The sequence below is a fragment of the Clupea harengus genome, chromosome 16 (assembly GCF_900700415.2).
Source record: "Clupea harengus chromosome 16, Ch_v2.0.2, whole genome shotgun sequence".
NCBI classification, from domain to species: domain Eukaryota; kingdom Metazoa; phylum Chordata; class Actinopteri; order Clupeiformes; family Clupeidae; genus Clupea; species Clupea harengus.
Window position 1 is genome coordinate 146277 of NC_045167.1, and position 23881 is coordinate 170157.

The following is a 23881-nucleotide window of genomic DNA, read 5'->3' on the forward strand; positions in this document are numbered from 1 at the left end:
TGTTATAATATGTTTTGTAACTCATTGCTCAGTAGAAAGATGTATTAGCTTGGCAATGAGGTACAGAGTTAATGATGGTATACTGTACCAAAGTAACCAGCTATTTAAAGTTAGAGAATGTAACAAACACTAGTAGTAGAGTGTTGGGAGTGAGTGAGTGAGTGAGTGAGTGAGTGAGTGAGGATCACTATGGTGACGAACACAAGAGGAGTGAGTGAGTGAGTGAGTGAGTGAGTGAGGATCACTATGGTGACGAACACAAGAGGTGTGAGTGAGTGAGTGTGTGAGTGAGTGGAGTGATGGTGAGTGAGTGAGTGAGTGAGTGAGTGATGAGTTTTTTTCTATTAAGCTGAATGTAGTCCAGTGGCAAGGGAGGCGCCAGATTGTGGGTTTGGTAGTTTTTAAATGTATTGAAGAAGGGATAAAGATAAGACAAAGAAACTGATTTTGGACAAGAAAAGGTTAAAGGATCTAGTTTGCTATCCTAAAAGAGAGGGGGGTTATCTTATGTCTATATCTATATGCCCAAGAAATGGTTAATTTATGTTTGATAGACATCACAGTATTACAACAGGACAGAGACAAGCCTCTACAAACGACAAAAAGGAAAAATATGATTATATTCTAGAAAACCTCAGCAAAAATAATATAAGAGTAAAAGGAATGTAGTAAAACATTGTTTTAAATCAAATGTAAACATACCCTTACAAAAACCTACTTTTAGAGGTGCTCAGACAAAAACACATTGAAAAGATTTCGGGCCAAGACTTTTGAACTCTGAACCTTGTAAACATGGTGTTAGCTATACATAGTCGATTTTAGCATTCATAAAGTGTGTATGGTTGCACTACGAAATATTCAGAGTAACCTTTTCTTGTCCAAAATCAGTGTCCCTACACAATGAAAATTGACGAGATAAGTCTGAACGGACCTGTGATTGCCCCTCCCCATTGTCACAGCTTATGGCCCATCTGTCAAAGCCAATGGCTTGTGAACATGGCTGGCGTTCTTTACAGGACCCTAAATACTTCACAGGAGCCTAATACTAATTTCTGCACAGACAACAAACTCCAAATGCTGACGTATGTAGCTTAATAAAATGAACGCAACTCTGAGCATGATATGATATGTATTTTACTTTATAATAGTCTTAATAGTAGACATGAAGTGATTATATCATTCAAAATCGCCCTGCAGAGTTGACGGTAGTAGCCAAAACTGAGAACTCCGAGCCTAATATAACATGCGTTTTACTCCCTAACAGCATTCATTACAAGAGCTAGTCAAACGAATATAAGTTACTCATCACAAATATCCTCAGCAGGGTCAAGGCTAAGCTCAAAGTGGATACGTTTGTCCTCACCGTCTTCAGCGCTGTATGTATGAAGTATGAAAACAACCCAACATGTGGACTTGTTTACTAGTGAAATGGGGTGTTTTCTAAGGTGTTCTTGCTACGTCACGACCCAAATGTGAATGTCAATTTACCATGCCCTTATCATATGAATAGCCCTATTCTATTTTCCTTACAAAGTGCTAATTCTTTTTTCTGGGGGTGTTATTTTCATGTCTCGCTGAGCTTTTAAAGGCAATTCCCCACAACACCATAATATCCCCCACGGGGCAACGTTGGGTCCTAAGGGTTAACCGCAGTTTATTGAATGTTACGTCATGCCATGTAGTTGTGGTATGAGTGCTACTAGCCATTTAACATTTTAAGTAGGGATGGGCATTTCAAGCTAAAATACTACACCCTCAACACACACACACACACACACACACAAATACCCCATTCCCACTCACAGTGAAAACCATTTCTTGAACATTTATTTAGTGTTGTGCTGTGGTGTGGGAATGGATGCTAAATGCTCAAGTCTAATTGTTAATTGATCCCCTGGTGACCCTGTACCATGAATGATAATATTCTGACATGCTTGACCCTGTACCATGAATGATAATATTATGACATGCTTATTGTACCATGAATGATAATATTATGACATGCTTATTGTACGATGAATGATAATATTATGACATGCTTATTGTACCATGAATGATAATATGATGACATGCTTATTGTATCATGAATGATAATATTCTGACATGCTTGTTGTACCATGAATGATAATATGATGACATGCTTGTTGTACCATGAATGATAATATTCTGACATGCTTATTGTACCATGAATGATAATATTATGACATGCTTGTTGTACCATGAATGATAATATTCTGACATGCTTATTGTACCATGAATGATAATATGATGACATGCTTATTGTACCATGAATGATACTATTCTGACATGCTTATTGTACCATGAATGATAATATTATGACATGCTTGTTGTACCATGAATGATAATAGTCTGACATGCTTATTGTACCATGAATGATAATATTATTATGACATGCTTGCAGTGGGAATTAAATGAATGTGTTTGAGAAGGGGAAGGGGGAGGGGGGACTAGGAATAGATGGATACAATTTGTATTTCTGTCTATTGTAAGCACGTAAATAATGCCTGTTTTAATCTGGAAATGCAAGGGCACGCATCCCACCGTTGGATTTGCACACCTCTTGTCAGAGACCACATTTAACAAGAGGCTAAATATTTTAGATGCCTACATTTCATAAACAATCCAACTTCCCATGTAATTTTACTGAAGTACACACATTATATTTAATGACATAATATTTAATGAGGTGCCAAAAATATGATTAAAAAGCCATTAAGCCTATTCCAGGATGTTTTCATTGATAGTCTATTAGAATGCATGTTCGATGTTGTGCATGATGAATAGAGACACAACACCGTGAGTAGTACCAAAACACTAATAAAGGGTTTCACAACCACAATGACCTTGACTATGTGTACAGTTCTGAAATGGTACGGTTTTCATGTCTGGTCCAAAACAGGCCCCTGGTGACAATTATACTGTATAATATTTTCAGGCAAATATTCAGGCAAAGTTTTACAACTATAGAACTACACTTAAGTGATATGTATGGTAGAAGTTGGAGGAGTTCCAAAGTAGTAGAAAGTTTCTTGTGATATAAGAGATCACATTCACATACCGTTTCTGGAGCTCAGCGTCAACTACAATCTGTCTTTTCTTCTGGGGTGGAGAGGAGGGCATCTTGTCCTTCGTGTATTTCATCATGACCTTCTCACGAGTCGTAACCTTGGTTACAGATGCCATCACAGTTTGCTTTACCTCTGTCTGTGACGTGGTGACGGAGGAGGAAGTCTGAGGAAAGGCAAATAGCTTTATGTGTTCTTGATCATAAATGAATGAGTGCTACTTACAGGGGGGAAATCCCAGTACATACAGGAGTTCAATGACAGAGCAAAGCAAATGAAAATGTCCTGGATTTGAATCTATTCAAACTCAACTATGATTGTGTGATAACAACTGTAATATAAGGTATGAGGGCATGAACTGGGTAATAGATATAGATTAAAATTCCCAAATTATAGATTATAGACAGCTCCCAAATTCCCTTGTTCTGCTTTCCACCTAGGAAGTATGTTATCAATATGCCATTCTATCTCTATATGGCAGAGTAGACCATAAAGGTTCCTTATGCTGTGTGTGTATCTATACATCTTTATCCATATTCTTGATATGCATCGTTTACAAAAACACGCAACAATATTTTCCATAGACATAGCCTACAGTATAATTATCAACGTTTGTGCTTAATACAGCGCCCCCCAGTGGTCACATGATGCAACCTTTCGGCACCACCTCCAGAGGGGATCCTGAGTCCATCTACCAAGTTTTGTGTCATCAAAGAGTTGCTGAGCTATGGACCTTTCTGTCAGCATCATGGATTGCAGAACAGATTTACAGATAAATCCCCTTAAATACTTGCCGTGTCATATTTTGTACTTGACAAAACTTAAATACCTGCTGTATCATATTTCATATGCATTTTCAACAAGGCTTTACTATAAAAAACCTGAAAATATGAAAATATAAATATAAAATATATAACTATTGAAAATGAATGTAAATATTATGAAATTATAAGTTGCTTCAATACAGTATATTTTTATATTGAATATTAACTACAATATAAACATTATTCTTACAGTAAAGTTTCAAAATTGCCAAATATTTCCCTGCCAAATACCCACTACTGCCTACAGTGCATGGATAACCCACCAGGGGGCAGAAGACGTGTCAGATTGTGTCAACCTATCAGCAAATATGACACAACAGGCTTTAACAGAAGAGGGTTAATTTACATTAATATTGGTAAAAGCGATATGAGGAGGCTAATACCAATATACTCAAAAGAGGCTGAAATATTCTCAAAAGAGGCCAAAAGTGAAGACCAAGTGAATCATAGTTTTAAAGTAGTGTGGGTTGCCATTCTATTTGGCAAGGCAGCTTTTTTACAGAAACAGGTCAACTTTCCAGGATAAATAAGGTGGATATGTTATGGTGTATTACATTTCTTAACATACATCCTCCAAATGAAGATTACCAACATTTCTTTACCAAGATATCTTTCCTCTTGGCAGAAAACTGAGAGGGTATAATTTGGATGGAGAGGATTTGAATTGTGTACTGAAGGCAAATATGAATAGATTACCGTCTCAAAAAAAAAACTACCACAGCTTTGGAAATGATGAGGGAACTAGGTTTGTTGCCAGGAGCAGATGAGGAATTTAAGTATAAAATATGCTAGCATGCTCATCATGATACATTACATCATGTATGATTTCTTCTGCTACTGTATGTTCCTGATTGTTTCCCCAATGAACCCTTGGCTGAGATGACTAGATCATTGGCATGTTTGTTTGGGAGTAAATGAGCTCAGGTTAAAGGCCAATTAATAATCCAAGGGTTGTCATGGCACTGTAGGCTTTCATAGTCCTGCGCCAGAGACAAAACCTCAGAATAAAACATCATCTTTAGTTTCTATGACGACTTGTATGACGGCATAGCTAAAGTTTATTTACATTTTGTAATGTTACATCTAATAGCGAAACAACAAAGTAAAAACACAGCCACACCGTGACCATGGCAACACACCAGAATGTAGTACTCCGAGTTGCTATCCAATCAGAGTGTGCGGCAGAGTGTGCGACAACGTGTCCGCCCTTTCAAACTTTTTGATGTACGCAACAAACTCTGTTACACCCTAGCAGAGATTAATTTAGCTTCTTTGACGTAATTTTTTGTCAAGCGATAGTTGTCGCCTGGACTATGAATTGGCCTTAACTCTTTTGGCTGTTCATGACATGGACAGTAGAATTTCTTTTGTGCAGCAAGCTGAGAAGTGGAAAGCAGGCATGTACTGACTAATAAGGGTACATTTTGGGATTAGAAATCCTTGGCTGATAAGGGATGGCAACTTGAAGTCCCACAAACGACCTATTCCGCCCAGGCAGGTTCTCTGGCAATAAATAAAAAATTCTGCCATGGTGTGGATTTTTGATACCGACATGGTGACATGTTCTTCTCTGACAGGAAGAATCTGCATGCACCAGTCACAAACCACAAATTCAGATTTATCCATCTGGCAAACATATATCATGTAGAGTGTCTGTCGATTTGTTTTCAATGTTTCATAAAGCTTTACTGCTGAAATGTGTGCGGGAGGGTACACTGTAACACGGTTCTTTTTGTCTTCTTCAGCTGGCATAATCCCAAGTCAGTAACCACCCAATAGGGCTACAGATCTTTGTATGTGAATACTCCTGCTCCTGCTCTCGTTATTTCCTCCCCCTCTTCATTTCGGAGTTTGGTCACTTACAGGAGCTTTAAAAGGAGTTGTTCAAAGCTACTGAAAGATCTTGATTTTTGACTTTTAGGTCTCGGCCTTGGGAATCGCACCTTTACCGAAGAAAATATAGAGAACTTGACCTTAGCGTCTGACATGGCTTGAAGTTATGAGCCTTTTTCATGGTTTTGGTGGAAAGACAGAACCATGACAAGTAAAGACGAATAAATGCATACCTGTGTATTGCTCTTCTCCAGCAGCTGTTGAAGGTCGTACCAGCGTTGGTTAAAGACAGAACCATGACAAGTAAAGACGAATAAATGCATACCTGTGTACTGCTTTTCTCCAGCAGTTGTTGAAGGTCGTACCAGCGTTGGTTAAAGTTCTCTAGCCGTGCGTCCACCTTCTGGGCCACCTCCTTGTTCTTCACACTGAAGATGAGGCCCTGGCTCAGAGAGCGGAGATGCTCCAGAGAGTGCTGCTTCAACTCCAGTTCTGCCTTCAGCAGCTGGACAGACACATTTACATTTACATTTAGTCATTTAGCAGACGCTTTTATCCAAAGCGACTTACAAGGATGTATACACATTTTACATTTACACTGATGGCACACTGCACATCAGGAGCAATTAGGGGTTCAGTGTCTTGCTCAAGGACGCTTCGACAGGGAATCGAACTAGCAACCTTCTGCTTACTAAACGACTTCTCTACCTCCTGTACCACTGTCGCCCCACATGCATACACTTTTAATCATCATCAATACACACACTGCTTACTAGGCCCTGTTCTCCCATTAACGCTGAAGTGCTCTATTCTTCCATATCGTAAGCCCAGTGCCAACAACAAAACACCATAGTGCCTTTTAAGAGGCCGTTCACACTGAGACCCCATAGTGCCTTTTAAGAGGCCGTTCACATTGAGACCCCATAGTGCCTTTTAAGAGGCCGTTCACATTGAGACCCCATAGTGCCTTTTAAGAGGCCGTTCACACTGAGACACGATAGTGCCTTTTAAGAGGCCGTTCACATTGAGACACTTTTTTCACCTCCAGGTACTCGATTGCAATTGTTTCTCTATGGAATGGCGCAACAAAGGGAAAAACTTGACCGTTGCAATATGCCTCCCAATTATTTGGTGTAAGCAAAAAAAGAAGCACCTAGCATTCAAAGTTTTCAGTCGCTTTTTTCTTTCAACAGTAGGTTGTCATGGTATCTAACTATCTAGCCAACTATAAGGTATTATTCCAGGTACACTACCAATTTCCACCTAGAATTTTTTTAACGGTCAAATTTTTTGATATTAGCAACACACCTCTGTAGTGCATAGCCTGGATGTGGGGACCACAGGGTTACTCATCTGTTCTTCACATGACCATATACAAATCACATGATTTTGAAGATGATACCAACTCTTAAAACATGCATCAAAGGTAGCAAACAGCTGCAGAGTGTTGCTTTACTGGGGACTGTGGTGGAGAGACGGATGCGGAGCAAGCTCTTGGCCATCATGGGCAATGTTAACCACCCCCTCCACCATATTCTGGCAGGACAGTCCAGCAGCCTCCGTAGCGGGCGGCTCGACACGCTACGTTCACGGACTGAGCGACACAGGAGGTCCTTTGTCCCAGCTGCCATAAAACTATAACACTACACTGTTTTGCACTATACACTCTACATCCTACACTGTACATAACTGTATTGTATTGTTTGTTTGTATTGTATTGTCTGTATATATTGTTTGTAATTATTGTAAATATGAGAGAGCTGTAAAACCAGAATTTCCCCACGGGATTAATAAAGTATCTATCTATCTTTAAGTTAAGGGTAGAATGTTTGTAGGATGAAAAGCGTGCCGCCTCATGCTTTGTTGACTTAAGTGCATATGGGCGAATCACAACCACGGAGTCCAATGCACTCTTTTGCCACCGACGTTAGATGCTTCAGCCACACACTTCCAACTGAATTCCTGGCTTCTGTCTCTGTTGCAAGAACATGAAGCTCAACAGGCAGAAACATGATTTGCAATAGAGAGAAGTAAGCGCCGACTTACAGCAAGGTTTCGGAGTCGTGTTGGGGCGTCACTCTGCGGATCCGATTTTCTGTAAATGTTCACCTGTTGTTCCTTCTGCATCAACCATACTTCAAATACACCCTGGAAAGACACACAAACACACACACATTAGAACAGCAAATACACACTGGAAAGACACACACACACACACACACACACACACATTAGAACAGCAAATACACACTGGAAAGACACACACACACACACACATTAGAACAGCAAATGACAAACACACAGACAACAACTGACCAGAATGAAGAAATATGACCATACTGAAAATATCTGAACTGGCCTATCTACACTCCCAGTCAAATCTAGATATGAATTTAAAGAGTTACCAATAGCTACCTTCTTACCAATTAGTTTACCCTCTAACTGAGTAGCATATGTATGTATATATACATACACACACACACACACACACACACACACCTTTTGTATAATTTTCTTTAAATTTTTTAGAATAGATTAAGTCTTTAATTCTATTACATTTTTTCTTAATAAAAAATTCTACTTTTAAATCATTTCCAAAACAACTGCATACAATGATTTTCTAATCAGAGGTAAAATGCAGGGCCTGCTTTCACAACAAACGAATGCACAATACCATGGCAACAGGCACAATAGCATACCGGCAGGTTTACATGGGAGGAACTATGGTCAAGACTATGCTAACTGCCACCTCAATCAGTGCCTGTAGTGAATAATCAAAGGCAGGCGCTCTCCTTTGAGTGCTCACTCCAGCACCACGGGGTAGGCCAATCAACTACAGGCACAGAACAGGGTGTGGCTAAAATAAGCAGTTTACTTTAACATGCATGCTTGCGCCACAGGATTTGCGATTGCCAGTTTTAGCATTCTAACTCTAAAGTTTTCAGTAAAAGTTTTGACCTAAAAATATCTAAAAATTGGGCCCAGGTTGAAAATTTTCCCTTTAAGGAACTAAGGAGGAGTAATTGGACAGGAATCCATTAACAATGTAGGCAGACATGAATCTATTAAATACATGTAGGCAGACATGAATCTATTAAATACATGTAGGCAGAGAGGAATCTATTAAATACATGTAGGCAGACATGAATCTATTAAATACATGTAGGCAGACAGGAATCTATTAAATACATGTAGGCAGACATGAATCTATTAAATACATGTAGGCAGACAGGAGCACATTTATAATCTATTAAATACATGTAGGCAGACAGGAATCTATTAAATACATGTAGGCAGACATGAATCTATTAAATACATGTAGGCAGACAGGAGCACATTTATTTAGCTAGCTGGAAATGAGTAACTAAGTAATTGTGTTATAAAGGTCAGTAATTGCAATGTGATTACAGTACTCATTGAGAGGAATTTTACATTTTACATTACGTTACTAATATTCGTAATCACATTACAAAGTATCACTCCCAAAACTGCAAATGAACATCATCATCATAAGTATTGTACCTGTTCTTCTGTGAAATCCTGCCACTTCAGAAGGACTTCCTGTAGAAGGACCCAACGTTCTTCAGTCCACCTACAGATGGCCGCCCAGCGGTCCCCAAGATGCTGTGGGAACCACCAATGATGAGGTCAGGCTTCATGTCATGAAAGCTGCCATAGTGCTCCCTGACCTTTTAGGCACACTTTTGACGAGGACACAGCTAGTTGGAGTTTTGACTAGGACACAGCTAGTTGGAGTTTTGACTAGGACACAGCTAGTTGGAGTTTTGACTAGGACACAGCTAGTTGGAGTTTTGACTAGGACACAGCTAGTTGGAGTTTTGACTAGGACACAGCTAGTTGGAGTTTTGACTAGGACACAGCTAGTTGGAGTTTTGACTAGGACACAGCTAGTTGGAGTTTTGACTAGGACACAGCTAGTTGGAGTTTTGACTAGGACACAGCTAGTTGGAGTTTTGACTAGGACACAGCTAGTTGGAGTTTTGACTAGGACACAGCTAGTTGGAGTTTTGACTAGGACACAGCTAGTTGGAGTTTTGACGAGGACACAGCTAGTTGGAGTTTTGACTAGGACACAGCTAGTTGGAGTTTTGACTAGGACACAGCTAGTTGAGTTTTGACTAGGACACAGCTAGTTGGAGTTTTTGACTAGGACAACAGCTAGTTGGAAGTTTTGACTAGGACACAGCTAGTTTGGAGTTTTGACTAGGACACAGCTAGTTGGAGTTTTGACTAGGACACAGCTAGTTGGAGTTTTGACTAGGACACAGCTAGTTGGAGTTTTGACTAGGACACAGCTAGTTGGAGTTTTGACTAGGACACAGCTAGTTGGAGTTTTGACTAGGACACAGCTAGTTGGAGTTTTGACTAGGACACAGCTAGTTGGAGTTTTGACTAGGACACAGCTAGTTGGTGTTTTGACTAGGACACAGCTAGTTGGAGTTTTGACTAGGACACAGCTAGTTGGAGAGCGATACGATCATGTGATGGACATGTGATCAGTCATGCCCCTCACCCAGTTTTCCTAGCTTGTGTTTTGCAACTCAATTTGCTAGGACCGTTCACATTTTGAAAGTAATGACGGTAACAGTACAATTGTGCTTTGAAGGGAAGGGCACTATATACACACAAACAGAATAATGTCACACAAGTGTACTAAACCCGAAATATAATATAAATCTACAACTTTAATGTAATGATCCTACAAACGATCCTACAAAAGCAGTTGCCTACCACAAACAAACTAATTTCCCACAAATGTAATAATTATAGAATTACAGATTCAAAAACTGTAATAACTTCCCACAAATGTAAAAAAAAATCACCAATTAAGTGAAATACTGTATAATTAAGTATAAATACTTTATATATGGACAAAAGTATTCGGACACTTGACCATTATACATGTATAGTCTTATGGATACCTTAAGTACTACAAGCTTGTTTGTGCTCTATATATCTGTATCATCTGGTCATGGTTGTTACACGTCTGAGATCATGTATTACTTTACTACATTCCATGTGCAACTTGGAAAGAATACTTAAGACTGAAACTGGCCACAACGTTCACCTTCAGCTTCTCCTCCAACGCAGCAGTGGCGTGATCTCCACTCGTCTCGTCCACAACCACGACCATATGAGTCAGAGAGTTGACCTTCACCTGCTCCAGTTCCAGATCCTCCTGCAGCAGCTGCAAGGACACAACAAGAGACTTCGTTTATATTTATTTTCAAAAAGGCATTATAAAACAGAACATCAATTTAATGATAAATCACGTCGAGTGCCCATTCTAATTTGTAGAGATGCCCAGAGAGTGATGTGCTATTGCTGACAAGAATCATCTGATATTCCATTATATTGGCTAATATATATGCACCTCACTGGGATGATGCAGACTTCTCTGTGCACTTCTTTTCTCACTTGAAGACCTGCACCTGAGATGTCCTTTGTTGTGAATATTAGGAGCATGGCTAGTGAGCAGTCAAACTATTGAACCATCAACTCTGAGAATCTGAAGCAGCAAGTCAATGTACGGCAATAACACCATCTGATGTGAAGGGCATTAGTGATCAGAAAATCATAAACAATCAGTTTATACAATTCTTGTACAGTTTTGAGATGGCTGAGGACAGCCTGACAACACAGGTTTCAGATGGACTGGAGTTCAAAGGCATGGAGGAGATTGACAAAACGACTCTTGATCAAACTACTTCCATGGAAGAAAATTATAATGCAATCACACATCTGCATTCTGGTAAAGCCCCGGGACCTGTGAATCCTACAGGCCGTTGAGTGATAAAAAAAATTCTTACATGGGGGTACTAGATTGGCCTTGTTAAGTGATTCTAGAAGGTACTTTAAAACACTCAAAATGTGTTAAGGTCTTAATGAGGAAATTATCAGAGTTTTCAAAACATGTGGTTCTGTCCTTTGAGATGAGTTTGACTGATATCGTAGACCTACTTTGTGTTCCTCTACTTGTTGCTTAATGTTTTCCAGGTCTGGTCCAAGTGTCTGGGTCCCCATCCGTTTGATCCGGCCCTCTGTGACTTCCAGCCAATCAGCGAGTTGCTTCAGCTGCTGGTGCTGTAGATCCATCAGAACTTCATGGAGCCTGAAAAGAGGCAAAACATTAAAACCACTTATTATACAGCTCCACAGAATGCCACTTATTATACAGCTCCACAGAATACCACTTATTATACAGCTCCACAGAATGCCACTTATTATACAGCTCCACAGAATGCCACTTATTATACAGCTCCTCAGAATGCCACTTATTATACAGCTCCACAGAATGCCACTTATTATACAGCTCCACAGAATGCCACTTATTATACAGCTCCACAGAATGCCACTTATTATACAGCTCCACAGAATGCCACTTATTATACAGCTCCACAGAATGCCACTTATTATACAGCTCCACAGAATGCCACTTATTATACAGCTCCACAGAATGCCACTTATTATACAGCTCCACAGAATGCCACTTATTATACAGCTCCACAGAATGCCACTTATTATACAGCTCCACAGAATGTTGCATAACATGAAAACCACTTATTATACAGCTCCTCAGAATGTTGCAGCAAGTTCCACTGAATTGATTGGGCCATCCTATCATTCGGAGGTCCGATATTTCTTCATAATGACTGCTACAAAAAATGAATGATGGGGTTTGTGCTTCTGATTCACATCAGCTTCGGAGTGCTTTCTAACCCTTCAGGTTCAAAGCATGATGCGCAGATGGAGCTTTAAAAAAGTTATACAATACAAATATATACAAATAAATATAAACTGTGTTTAATTTCAACACCTACTCACCTACTACCACAACTTTTTCAACAACTACTCAGAAAACTATTTTCCCATCTTTTTGGGTCAAAATGTATTTGTATTAGGGATAAAAACAATTGCAATCAGTCCAGCATTGAGTTAGAACGCTATAATGCAACTGCCAAACAGCTATACAATGGGGCAAGCATCCCGGTCAAAGTAAACCACTTGCTTTCACCACTGACAGGCTTATAAGAGGCTGACAACATGGAAAGGTCCTCTGATGCTGCGATACAAATCACACTTTGCATTTTCTGGTGAATATGCCTCTGTAGTTGATGTGATTGCTCAATTGCGCAAGAAATCACACTATTGCTATTTCTTTTCTTTACTGCACCTGTTGTTTGGCACGGCTTCTGCTCCTGGCGCTTTGGAGATGTTACCAACACACACACACACACACACACACACACACACACACACACAACACTGACACATCTGCCCTAAGCCCTTGTAGTGACCTTGTGAAAAAAGGTTGCAATGCCCCCAATCACTTTTTCATCCTTCTTTTTCCCCATTGCAATGAACGGTGAAACGATCGCCTGGTAGGACTCTACTGCCTCTACTATCTGTACACTGGCCAACAGATAGGACAAATATATAATCTGACATTTTAAACCACGCCATTACCAGAGAGGATTGAAATGTATGCAGCTTCTTAACGCTAAAATTGTGTGTGTGTGTGTGTGTGTGTGTGTGTGTGTGTGTGTGTGTGTGTGTGTGTGTGTGTGTGTGTGTGTGTGTGTGTGCATGTGTGTGTGCATGTGTGTGTATATGTGCGAGTGTGTATGAGAGTGTGAGTGTGTGTGTGTGTGTGTGTGTGTGTGTGTGTGTGTGTGTGTATGAGAGTGTGAGTGTGTGTGTGTGTGTGTGTGTGTGTGTGTGTGTGTGTGTGTATGAGAGTGTGAGTGTGTGTGTGTGTGTGTGTGTGTGTGTGTGTGTGTATGTGCGTGTGCGTGTGTGTGTAACTATACCTGCTTTGACGCTCCATGCTGCTTACTCTCAGGTGTTCCCAACGTGAGTTCAGGAGGTTCATCTGCTCCCTCACCTCTCCCTCCTCTTCCTCAGTCAGCTTCCCTTCGGCCAAAATCTGCCCCCCCATTTGAAGCACATGCCCTACACTGCCTTGATGAGATGTCAGCTCTACCATGTAGCCCTAAAGACAAGAACACCATTTAATGTACACATGTAGCATAACAACAACAACAACAACAACACAAAAAGGTGACAATATTAAGCAAATAAAACACTTTGGAATCTGATTGGTGATACTGTTTTTCTCCTGTTTCCTCCGTAACGTTGTCTGTTTTTACAGAAGCCTTTTCTTTTAAATAAAGTAAATGAACAAACACAGTGAAGCATAAATGCTCATCCCACACAGCACCAGCAGGACAGTGTCAATACCCCACTCCGCCCAGTGCAAACAACGTGTAAACAACTCGTAAACACAAGAACACAAATCGCCATTTGGAAGATGGGGATGTGATGATGTATCCTGTCCTAGTGAACTACTTCATAAAAGAAACATGGAGGACAGAGGGAGTAATGATGCAGCAACGTTTTGGGATTTAGGGCCCTATGACCTGATGAATATAATTTAGGGCACTATGATATGAGGAATATCATTTAGGACACTATAATGATAATAATAATAATAAAACTTTATTTATATAGCACCTTTCATGCAAAAGAATGCAGCTCAAAGTGCTTTACAGCAAATACATAATATGCACAAAGAAATTACATGCACATAAAAATAGACATCAAAGAAACATAACTCAGATATAGTACAAAAAAAAAAAATTATAATTATAATTATAGAGATATATTTAATCTAACCCCTTAATATCACCAGTATGACCTGAGGAATAACCTTTTTAAATATAGCTGCAAGCAGCAATGAGGGAGCCAAGCAGATCAGCAGGACAAAGTCGCCATGGCAACTTGAGGTCATCAGGTCAAGGGTTTGGCTGTAAGCACTCAAAGCAAGTTTCATGACAACTGACCATAGACTGGGTGAGATATAAGGCCTCTACACGTTTGATGAACTTGCTGTCTGACTGTAACAGGCTTGTGTTAGTGATTCTGCTGTTTAAGTTCTTGTTTTTCTGGCAACATGTGCTTTTGTTTACGGTTTGATCATGTGGTGGTGTCATGTGCCTTCTGTTTTTGTTTTGAAATGACATGTGTCTCTGACTCCACCCTGTCTTTGTTTGATTTGCCACCATTTTGTGAGCACACCTGATTTCTGTTTGTTGCGATTGGTTCGTGGGTATTTAAGCCCGGTGTGTCTATCTGTCTCTGCCAGATCATGCCAGTTTGTTACCTGTGCCGTTCCAGCGCTAAGTACGTTTCTCTATACTCTTGTCTGCCTGTGATTCTGACCCTTGACTGATATTTTACCTGACCCTGTTGGATTCTGTGTTTTGGATACTTCTGCCTTGGACTCTGTTTGACTGTTGGATTTTTGACCTTTTGCCTGTCTGTTGACTTACGAGACTGTCTTCTACCTTTGGATTGTTGCTGGAAAACTTTTTGATCTTCATGAAACTCTGATCTTTGAGCTGTGTTGTCTGCTAGTAGGTCCTTCATGACTGAAAGCCTAACACTTGGTTTGAAAATTAAATTAATAGTACTACTACTACTAAAAATAATAATACACTTTTTATTTATATAGCACCTTCCAAGCCTATGCACAAGGTAAAACAAGCATTAAACAAATAAATGCATGTAAAATGAGAAAATAAACAATCAAATACAAATATGAATAGACAATAAAAAATACCATCGCAATGTTTTCTGTGGCAGCATTTGTTCCAATAGTTCTAATCTTAAAAATGAAATGATGAGATGATAAAAAGAGGACTGGGTGAGTTTCTTCACACACAGCTCAAAATTGATGATTGATAACTTGAATGACAAAATCTGAAAGGGACTGAAGGCTAGTCTGAAGGTGAGAACCTCTGAGCTAAAATCTTACTCCCTCAACTCTCTCTGAACCGATTTGAAAGTCTTGGACTTGGAATCCAACTAACACTAAAATTTCGAGAAACTTGCAAAAAAGGTCGATGACCAACTTAATTTCTCTGAACATGTGGCCTCCGTCTCGAGGACTTCATAATATTCCGAAGATCAGACCCTGTCGAAAATAATAAGCTTCACAACTCCTTGTGCTAGTCCTGGTTAGTTCCGAGGGAGCCACTCAGGGTCGACCTGATGACCATTCGGGATCTGCTTGACCCATACATCACTGCTTGCAGCTATACATTTTTTTTTTACAATTAAGTCATTTTTTTCATCTGCAGTTTTACATCCCCCTTGACAGACCCTTTTTCTACATTCTCTGAATACACATTTTAAAGTGGATTTATTTTCAGAGGTGACTTTGTGGACTTTTTGCAGTTATATTATATCCTAGTTGTAGTTGTAATGAAGGGTTCTGTCTGTAATGTATACGGTCCACATAGTAAAACTCATCATAAAAATGATATCAAAGTCATTTCAAATCCTACACAAAAACTCATAGCCAACAATTGTATGCAGACTAACCAATTGATGGAAGAAAACATGCTATAAGTGCTATACCTCATGTGTATGGAACTGCTCTTTGACCTCCTCCACACAGGTAGAAATGTGCGGCTGCGACTGCAGGCCGTCCTCAGCAGACAGAAGCCACGTCAGCACTTCCTCCAGGGCACTCTGGTAGGTCTCCAGCCCCAGGGTACCCAACTCCTGCTCCGCACATTTCACAAAGACAGAGGGGGGCAGAGACAGAGAGGTGAGATTGAGAGATTTAAGGGACCAAAATGCAAAAAAAGTTGAAAAGAAAAACCTCTGTAGAGGTATGTGATGAACAGCTCAGATTAATAAATAATTAGTGACAGGAACCGGGCGGAATAGCTAATGTAACTTGTAGACTAATTGACGGAAAAGGTATGGAAAATAATAAAAGCTGAGAAAGGACACACATATCTGTTAAAAAAAGGACATGCAAAAATCAATATTTTTTGATGCGGTGAAAATCTTATCTAAAACTCTTGTAATATTAGTACTATATGATTTTAGAGTAAAAGAGTCCAAAAGCATAAAACATTACAAATAGCTATAAGCCTATATGGTTTCATTTGGGATGTGATTATGAGGGGGTCCTCGGAAAATTTTCTACCCTTTGAGGGGTCCCTGGCCCCAAAAAGTTTGAGAACCCCTGCTCTAGACACCATAGCGGCCAGGGACAGAAATTCTGTACTTGACTGCAACGGCCTACTTTGTTTGTTCATCTCCCCGAAGACGCTTCTCTGAAATGCTGCTGATGTTGCCTTCACAAGCCTGAAGAATATGTCATATAAGGCAACATTTGCGCCCTCTCTCAAAGGGAAGGCGTAATGCATAGGCCTGTCTTCCTATTAATGTTAATACTTGACAGCCTGACAGTGCTTGTGACATCTCACACGTGGCTTTGACTTAAAACTAAAATACTGATATGTATTGTATATCTTTGAGAGCTGCCAATGACCAAAGCCAAATTCCTTGTACTCGTCAACATACTACATGAGTCAACAAGCTGATTCTGATTCCTTCTCTTCCACCATTTTTGTTCCCAAACTAGAGCCATCAATAGTGCACTTCCGTTTGCACTTCTGGAGTTTTATGTCTTTCGTATCTCATTACAGAGGCCACATGAAAGTGCCACCTAAACCTGAGTGAATACACAAGGCCAGTAGCACTAGTTCACTAACCAGTATCAGACAGCTCATTCTCACAGGATATGTTCACTAACCAGTATCAAACAGCTCATTCTTACAGGATATGGCACTAAACAATTCTATCATTGTTGTGAGAAGGTACCAGTTAATTGTGTAGAGCTGTATTTTTTCAAATCAAATTAGCATTTTTTTTGAGGATAAAAAGATCAGTCACAGCATTAGTCAACCCTTGATGATTTTAGATTTTTTTTTTATATCATAATATTTGTATTTGGCTAGTTATTATTTTGTAAGCTGCTCAGGTGGGCCTTGCTAGACTGAAAAGGCACTAGAGGCATATATAATAACAGATTGACACCAGAAGAAGTAAGGGTAAAGGGTAAAAGGTAAAGGCCAAAGTAACAATGAGGGACAGAGGAGATAAACAAACCTCTAAAACTTGGAGATAAACATACCTGTGCGATATAGTGACTCTTCTTTTGCTCAGGCGACTGGATATATGAAGCTTGTGTGAAGGCATAGCTTTTATAATGGGATCTAGCTGAAGAAGATGGGCTGTTCACCCGACCCTCTGCCACACTCACGGTGATCTGAGACAAAGACAGGGAGAGAGAGAGAGGGAGAGACAGACAGACAGACAGACAGACTTACTGTTTACAAATGTGTCTAAGCCCTGGGTTAAATTGAACTGGCTGTGGAGAACACATATTCATGAGCAACGCACACTGAAGCAGGGCTTCTCCCTCAGTATCACAGTCCAAAAGCTCGTCATGGGTTGGACTTTGAACGACCCAAAAGAATCAGACGGAAATTTCTGAATCTCTCACCCAGTTAACTATCTGGAGTGTGAGACCGGAGTCCGGTACTTTGATGATTCTGACAGGTTCTGATAAGCCCACGACTGTGATTCTGACGGGTTCTGATAAGCCCACGACTGTGATTCTGACGGGTTCTGATAAGCCCATGACTGTGATTCTGACAGGTTCTGATAAGCCCACGACTGTGATTCTGACGGGTTCTGATAAGCCCATGACTGTGATTCTGACAGGTTCTGATAAGCCCATGACTGTGATTCTGACAGGTTCTGATAAGCCCATGACTGTGTGGCAACATGGCCATAAAGTCCCTAGCAGCCTTCCCTTCCATGCTCTCCGGGAGTCCCAGTACTCAAGAGGTTTTGGCGTTTTTATCGATTCCAAGTCCTCCACTTTAGCTTTAAAGAGCTGTATTCTCCTCAAACGCCGACGCTAGTGTGGGTTGGAGTTCTGTTCAGGTCAACTTCCGATGGTGTTATCCCATCACTATGGTCAGACAGGCTAGTTTCCACCTCTCTGATAGTAGAGGCTTGAGTAACCTAAGTCACGCCAATCGATTCAACTCAGGACCAGATAGGAGAAGGAGCTATGCATTAGAGCTGTGAGTTCACCAGTCCTTGCTTTCCAAGCTCCTGAACAAGCTTCTAAGTTGTTAGTGGTGGTGGTGCAGGCTCATTTGCTATGTTGCTAGCACAACCTGTGGCACTGATTTTTGGTCACCTTACCGCTGTTTTTTTCCTGCTTTGATCATTTTATCATGTTCAAATGTCTACGTTCAACAATTTAACTTTACTAATTTTTTACTTACAAAATGAAAACACTTTGTGGCAGTAAAAGGTTGTTTATGAAAAGATTAAACTGACACTATTCGGAGCTTGTACAACGTGCGTCTTAACACCACATTTTGTAACCAGAAGTCCGACGCTTAGCATTTTTAAAAGGTAAACAATTACACAGGGTTCCAACAAGTTAACTATTGGACCCAGGATATGGGAGATGTTGAGTAGTTAAAACAATGACATCTTCTGGAGACATTTTGCTGAGTACAGTAAAACATGTCAATGGCAATATCAGGTCTTACCCATATCAATGCCCTCCACACATTCTGCTAACAATATAATCAGTTGATTCGATTTCTCCATAGCAGACAGTATTCTCTCCTGTGATGACCACTGTTGGTATAGCTTGCTATTTGTTCTGGCAATTATATGTGTGCCTGATGTTACTTTTATATTTTGTCATACGTACATACTTTTGTTTATACTTTGTCATATTTTATATTTCTTAGCCAGTGTACTGTATAAATACCCCTTGACAATACATGTATTATGGGCCTCATAAGCAGAACACAATTAACAGGGCCCATGCAAAGTGTCCTTAAATACCTAGGACCTCCCTGAGCTAGACAGTAAATTCAGTTTAGTTGTGAACATGCGTTCTGGCTGCATTGGGGACATACATTAGTCATGAAATTGCACCCAAAGCTGTGTTATCAGTTACCACAAAACAAACAGTGAATATTTGAATTAGCTTTGCATGCAATGTCTTTCGCCTCTGGACTGATTACTATACCTGCTGTGAGTAGTGATGTTGAATGTGACTCTGTATGTGCTCCTCTTGTGTGATGCGTGTTGCCGGTAGGGTGTCCACTTCCTGGATGGCTTCCATAGTAAGAAGGTGTGGGAGCACTTGGAACATGGATGTGACGTACATGATGATTGACTTCTTATCAGGATGTGTGGTCGCCACATCTAGAAAGTGTGGTACAGGGGTGAACAGAAATTACTTCTGACATCTCCGGCACAGATGAGGTCAAGGCACACATGTTCTGTCTCTCCTACAGCAGAATCATTACTTGCAATGCTGGTGGTAGTCCTTCCCCATTACAACCAGATCATTATTCTGCTGAAATATCTATCTCTATTGTTAGAATAAGCTTGCATCCAAAACTCCTTGATATACTTCATGAATTCAAGTTCATCTACACCATGGTTAGAAAAAACAGCCCCAGACTTTGACATTAACGCCGCCATGTCCTTACACATTATCCTTAGTGCAGTCTGGTTGGATTTCCTCTCCTGGCTTTGTCCACATAAACTTTCTACCATCATGAAGCTGAATTGGACTTATATAAAAATAACATGTCCCTATACTCAATCCCCTTTCAAAACCTCTGTACCCATACTCAATACACTTTCAAAATCTTAGTAAACCGATTTGTATCTAGTTATCCCCGTTGATCTCTGAAGCAATCGTCTTGCTTATTTCTCTTGATTTTGCTGACAATTATGCAGTCAACTTTTTGACCATATACCAAACTGTGGAGGATGGTATATATTGAGGCTGATGACAAATTCAATGGCTTTCCTTGTGCAAACAATACCTGACATGTTCTCTGCACCCACTTCACTTATCTTTGCCATTTATAGCCTACAGTTGCTTTTAACTTACCAGTCCCAAGGTAGTTTATAGTGAAGGTATAACGTGAGCTACACTGAGGTTCACACTGGTGTTTCTACAAGAAACCACAGGTGTAGTTCATCATTTCAACATGTTCCACAAGTTGGATAATCAGAACTTGTCCAAATACTTCTTCTTGACATTTAGAAGTATATTCATGCTTTCTCAAGGGACTTTAGTAGAAAATATATCTTTAGAGTGGTGCAAATACCTACCTATCAGTTCAAATAAACATGTGAATATCAGTTTGCTGATGGTCCAAATACTTTTTGGGCCACTGTAATAAGGTAACCTCTTTGGATATCTAATTACATCTACTCACTTTGCCTCTTTTCAGTGGTACAGGAGGTAAGCAGAAGGTTGCTAGTTCGATTCCCTGTCGAAGCGTCCTTGAGCAAGACACTGAACCCCTAATTGCTCCTGATGTGCAATGTGCCATCAGTGTAAATGTAAAATGTGTATACATCCTTGTAAGTCGCTTTGGATAAAAGCGTCTGCTAAATGACTAAATGTAAATGTCTTCTTCACTCCAGACTTTCTCTGTACGGTGCTCCTGGAGCCTGTCTACGTGATGCCCTTAACTCTTCCAGCCCCAAGTGTCTTTAGATTTCATTTGAATGAAAAACGTTTTTTACTACATTCCTTTTACTCTCATTTTATTATTGCTGAGGTGTTCTAGAATATAATCATAAATGCCACTTTTGCCTCATGGTTTTTAGTTAGGTGAAATATACAAAAATATCAGGCATGGCAGACTACCTAACATAGTAAAAAAAAAGCCTTGGGGTTGGAAGTGTTAAAGGTCCTCTGCTTCCTGCTGCTTTTCCCCATGGATCTCAGGCTCATACCTCCACTTAGCCTTGTTTTACACTGAATGGCGATTGTGACCTGATTCACATTATTTTGGCTTCCAAATGGCACAGATCTGGGTCATGTCAGTGACAGTGTCAGTTTGTATAGTTATCAACAAGTAGGCCTTGGCTATAAATGATTAGACCTATATACAGGCTCTGAATGAAAATGACAGCGAATTTGTGACATCATTTGATAATAGTTTGTATTGACAGTGCTTTGGCATTCACATGAAGCGATAATGAAGTTGCATAAAACACACACTACCTAAACATCAGCCTACTTCATCATATTTGTTGATCATGCCCCAGCTCACAAAATGTGCTGTACAAGTAAGCCATCACATCATTGTAATCATTAATATCTGACCGCAGTTTAAACACAAAGGTGTAATGATTATTTCATTCATCATATGGACATAGCATTGGTTTACCGCCATGCTTCTCAACAGCGAAATAGCGAAGTAATATGATAGAATACATTTACATTTAGTCATTTAGCAGACGCTTTTATCCAAAGCGACTTACATATGTGCGACTTACAACGTATACACATTATACATTTACACTGATGGCACACTGCACATCAGGAGCAATTAGGGGTTCAGTGTCTTGCTCAAGGACGCTTCGACAGGGAATCGAACTAGCAACCTTCTGCTTACTAAACGACTTCTTTACCTCCTGTACCACTGTCGAATAGAAGTAGTTCTGTAGTAGCCTGTTGAATACCAATGTCCCTGAACTACTAATGGGGGAGGGAGAAGGGGTGCAGTCTGGGGGAAGAGGGGCAGGATTCAGTACCCAACCCCACCCAGACCTAGACTGTTATTCACATCTGAAAAAGCCAAGCCTGTGGACTGTGGTCAGGCGGGTTCCTAAAAACCTCCACATAGCAGCTATATTTGGACATTGGCAAAGTTACAAAGTTCTGCAGGCTTCTGAATACCTCCACCAAGCAGCAGTGTACAGTGTAGAGTGTGCCACTGACAGCTATTCTGAAAATGTCACAACCTGACATTTCTGAACCCCAGAATATCACCAAGATCATTGATATTCTGAAGACATAGTCTGACTATTAGCCTGGCTAGGTTTAGTACCTTGCTTTTCACCCTAGACACTCGATAAAAGGAATCATGAAAAAAGGGAAAAAAAGAAATCATGGAAAAAGTATTCCATCATACATCATACACACATTAGTGATAAGAAGAGAACATAAGAAACATTAAATGTGCCAATTAAATTTACCCAAAATACTTTCTTTCTTTCTTTCTATCTTTGTCAGCACTTCCTGTGATCACCTCTCAGCTATCATGCGCTTGAGACTGGAGAAACTCAAACACGGATTTATGGCAGTTTGCTTCAATGTTTCCTCATTAAGTAGCTATTTGTTTTTACTGTACTTTACTTTACTTACTTACTTTAATTCATTCATTAATTAATTAATTAATTAATTAATTAATTAAGTTGCTTTGGATTAATGTGTTCGTCAAATGACTAAATGTGATTGTTACATCAATATAATGTAAGACAACCAGCCAAGAGTTGGCAACAGTCACCATAGATGTCACCATTAGCTGTCAACATTAATCAGGTGTGGTGAAGCTGAGCATGAGTTAAGATAAATGGTGTCATTATATGTTGTGCAATACATTTTTGAGGGGAAACGAGATGGGTTATAAATATCAAATGTTTAGGTTAGATAATCTTACCCTCTGGATCCAGAAGTCTGTCAATCCCCAAATGTTTTTCTGCCGTGCTGAAAGCATATTCCAGTCTGTCCAACGCTGAGCTCTTCTCCTCAACCACCCGCCAATCAAAGAGTTCAGGCCTGTTCATTAAGAAACACATCCGTCAGACCAATCAAATATTGTCCTACCACAAATTGATGTGGTTATGATATATCTGGATAAAATGTAAATGGCAGTTAGATCATGAGTATCATACCACAGTTTGGTAGGGCACTCTTAATAAGGTGCTCACAAATAAGCACACCCCTTTAAGTGCGATAAACAGGCTACTGAGTATATACCGTGTATGTGTTTGAAATACTCCTACTACTACTAATAATAATACATTTCATTTAATGGCGCCCTTCATGACACTCAAGGTCATCTTACATCACATAAGATCAATAAAACATGCAATAGTCATCAATAAAACACAATAGGATAAAATAAGAATAGATTAAATAAAATGTAGCTGATGCTGAGCTTTAAATGCCATTAATAAGATTTTAAAGTGAATTTGTTTGTAATACAGGGAGCCAGTGTAATAGAATCATTTGATTGTGTAATTGATTGAGCGTGTCATAATCTGTGCCACAGAGTTCTGGATGAGTTGGAGCCAGTGAATGAGTGTGTTGGGGATGTCTGCCAGGATCGCTTGGCAACAGTCAATGATTGATATGACTACAGCGTTGACTAGAACTACGTGGAGTGCTAAGTTAGTCAC

At 39.9% G+C, this 23881-nt stretch overlaps 1 protein-coding gene across 1 annotated transcript in view; it reads right to left on the reverse strand.

Moving 5' to 3' along the window:
* The window catches only part of dmd (dystrophin), a 176651-nt gene that overhangs the window by 125911 nt on the left and 26859 nt on the right, over window positions 1-23881 (reverse strand). The window contains exons 7-17 of the mRNA XM_031582290.2: window positions 23140-23258; window positions 19692-19870; window positions 17760-17894; window positions 16187-16333; window positions 13576-13757; window positions 11726-11876; window positions 10833-10952; window positions 9266-9367; window positions 7790-7891; window positions 6069-6248; window positions 3080-3252 (exon numbers count right to left, since the gene is read on the reverse strand). Of these exons, the coding sequence (XP_031438150.1) occupies window positions 3080-3252; window positions 6069-6248; window positions 7790-7891; window positions 9266-9367; window positions 10833-10952; window positions 11726-11876; window positions 13576-13757; window positions 16187-16333; window positions 17760-17894; window positions 19692-19870; window positions 23140-23258 (1590 nt within the window). The remainder of the gene's footprint in view (window positions 1-3079; window positions 3253-6068; window positions 6249-7789; window positions 7892-9265; window positions 9368-10832; window positions 10953-11725; window positions 11877-13575; window positions 13758-16186; window positions 16334-17759; window positions 17895-19691; window positions 19871-23139; window positions 23259-23881) is intronic.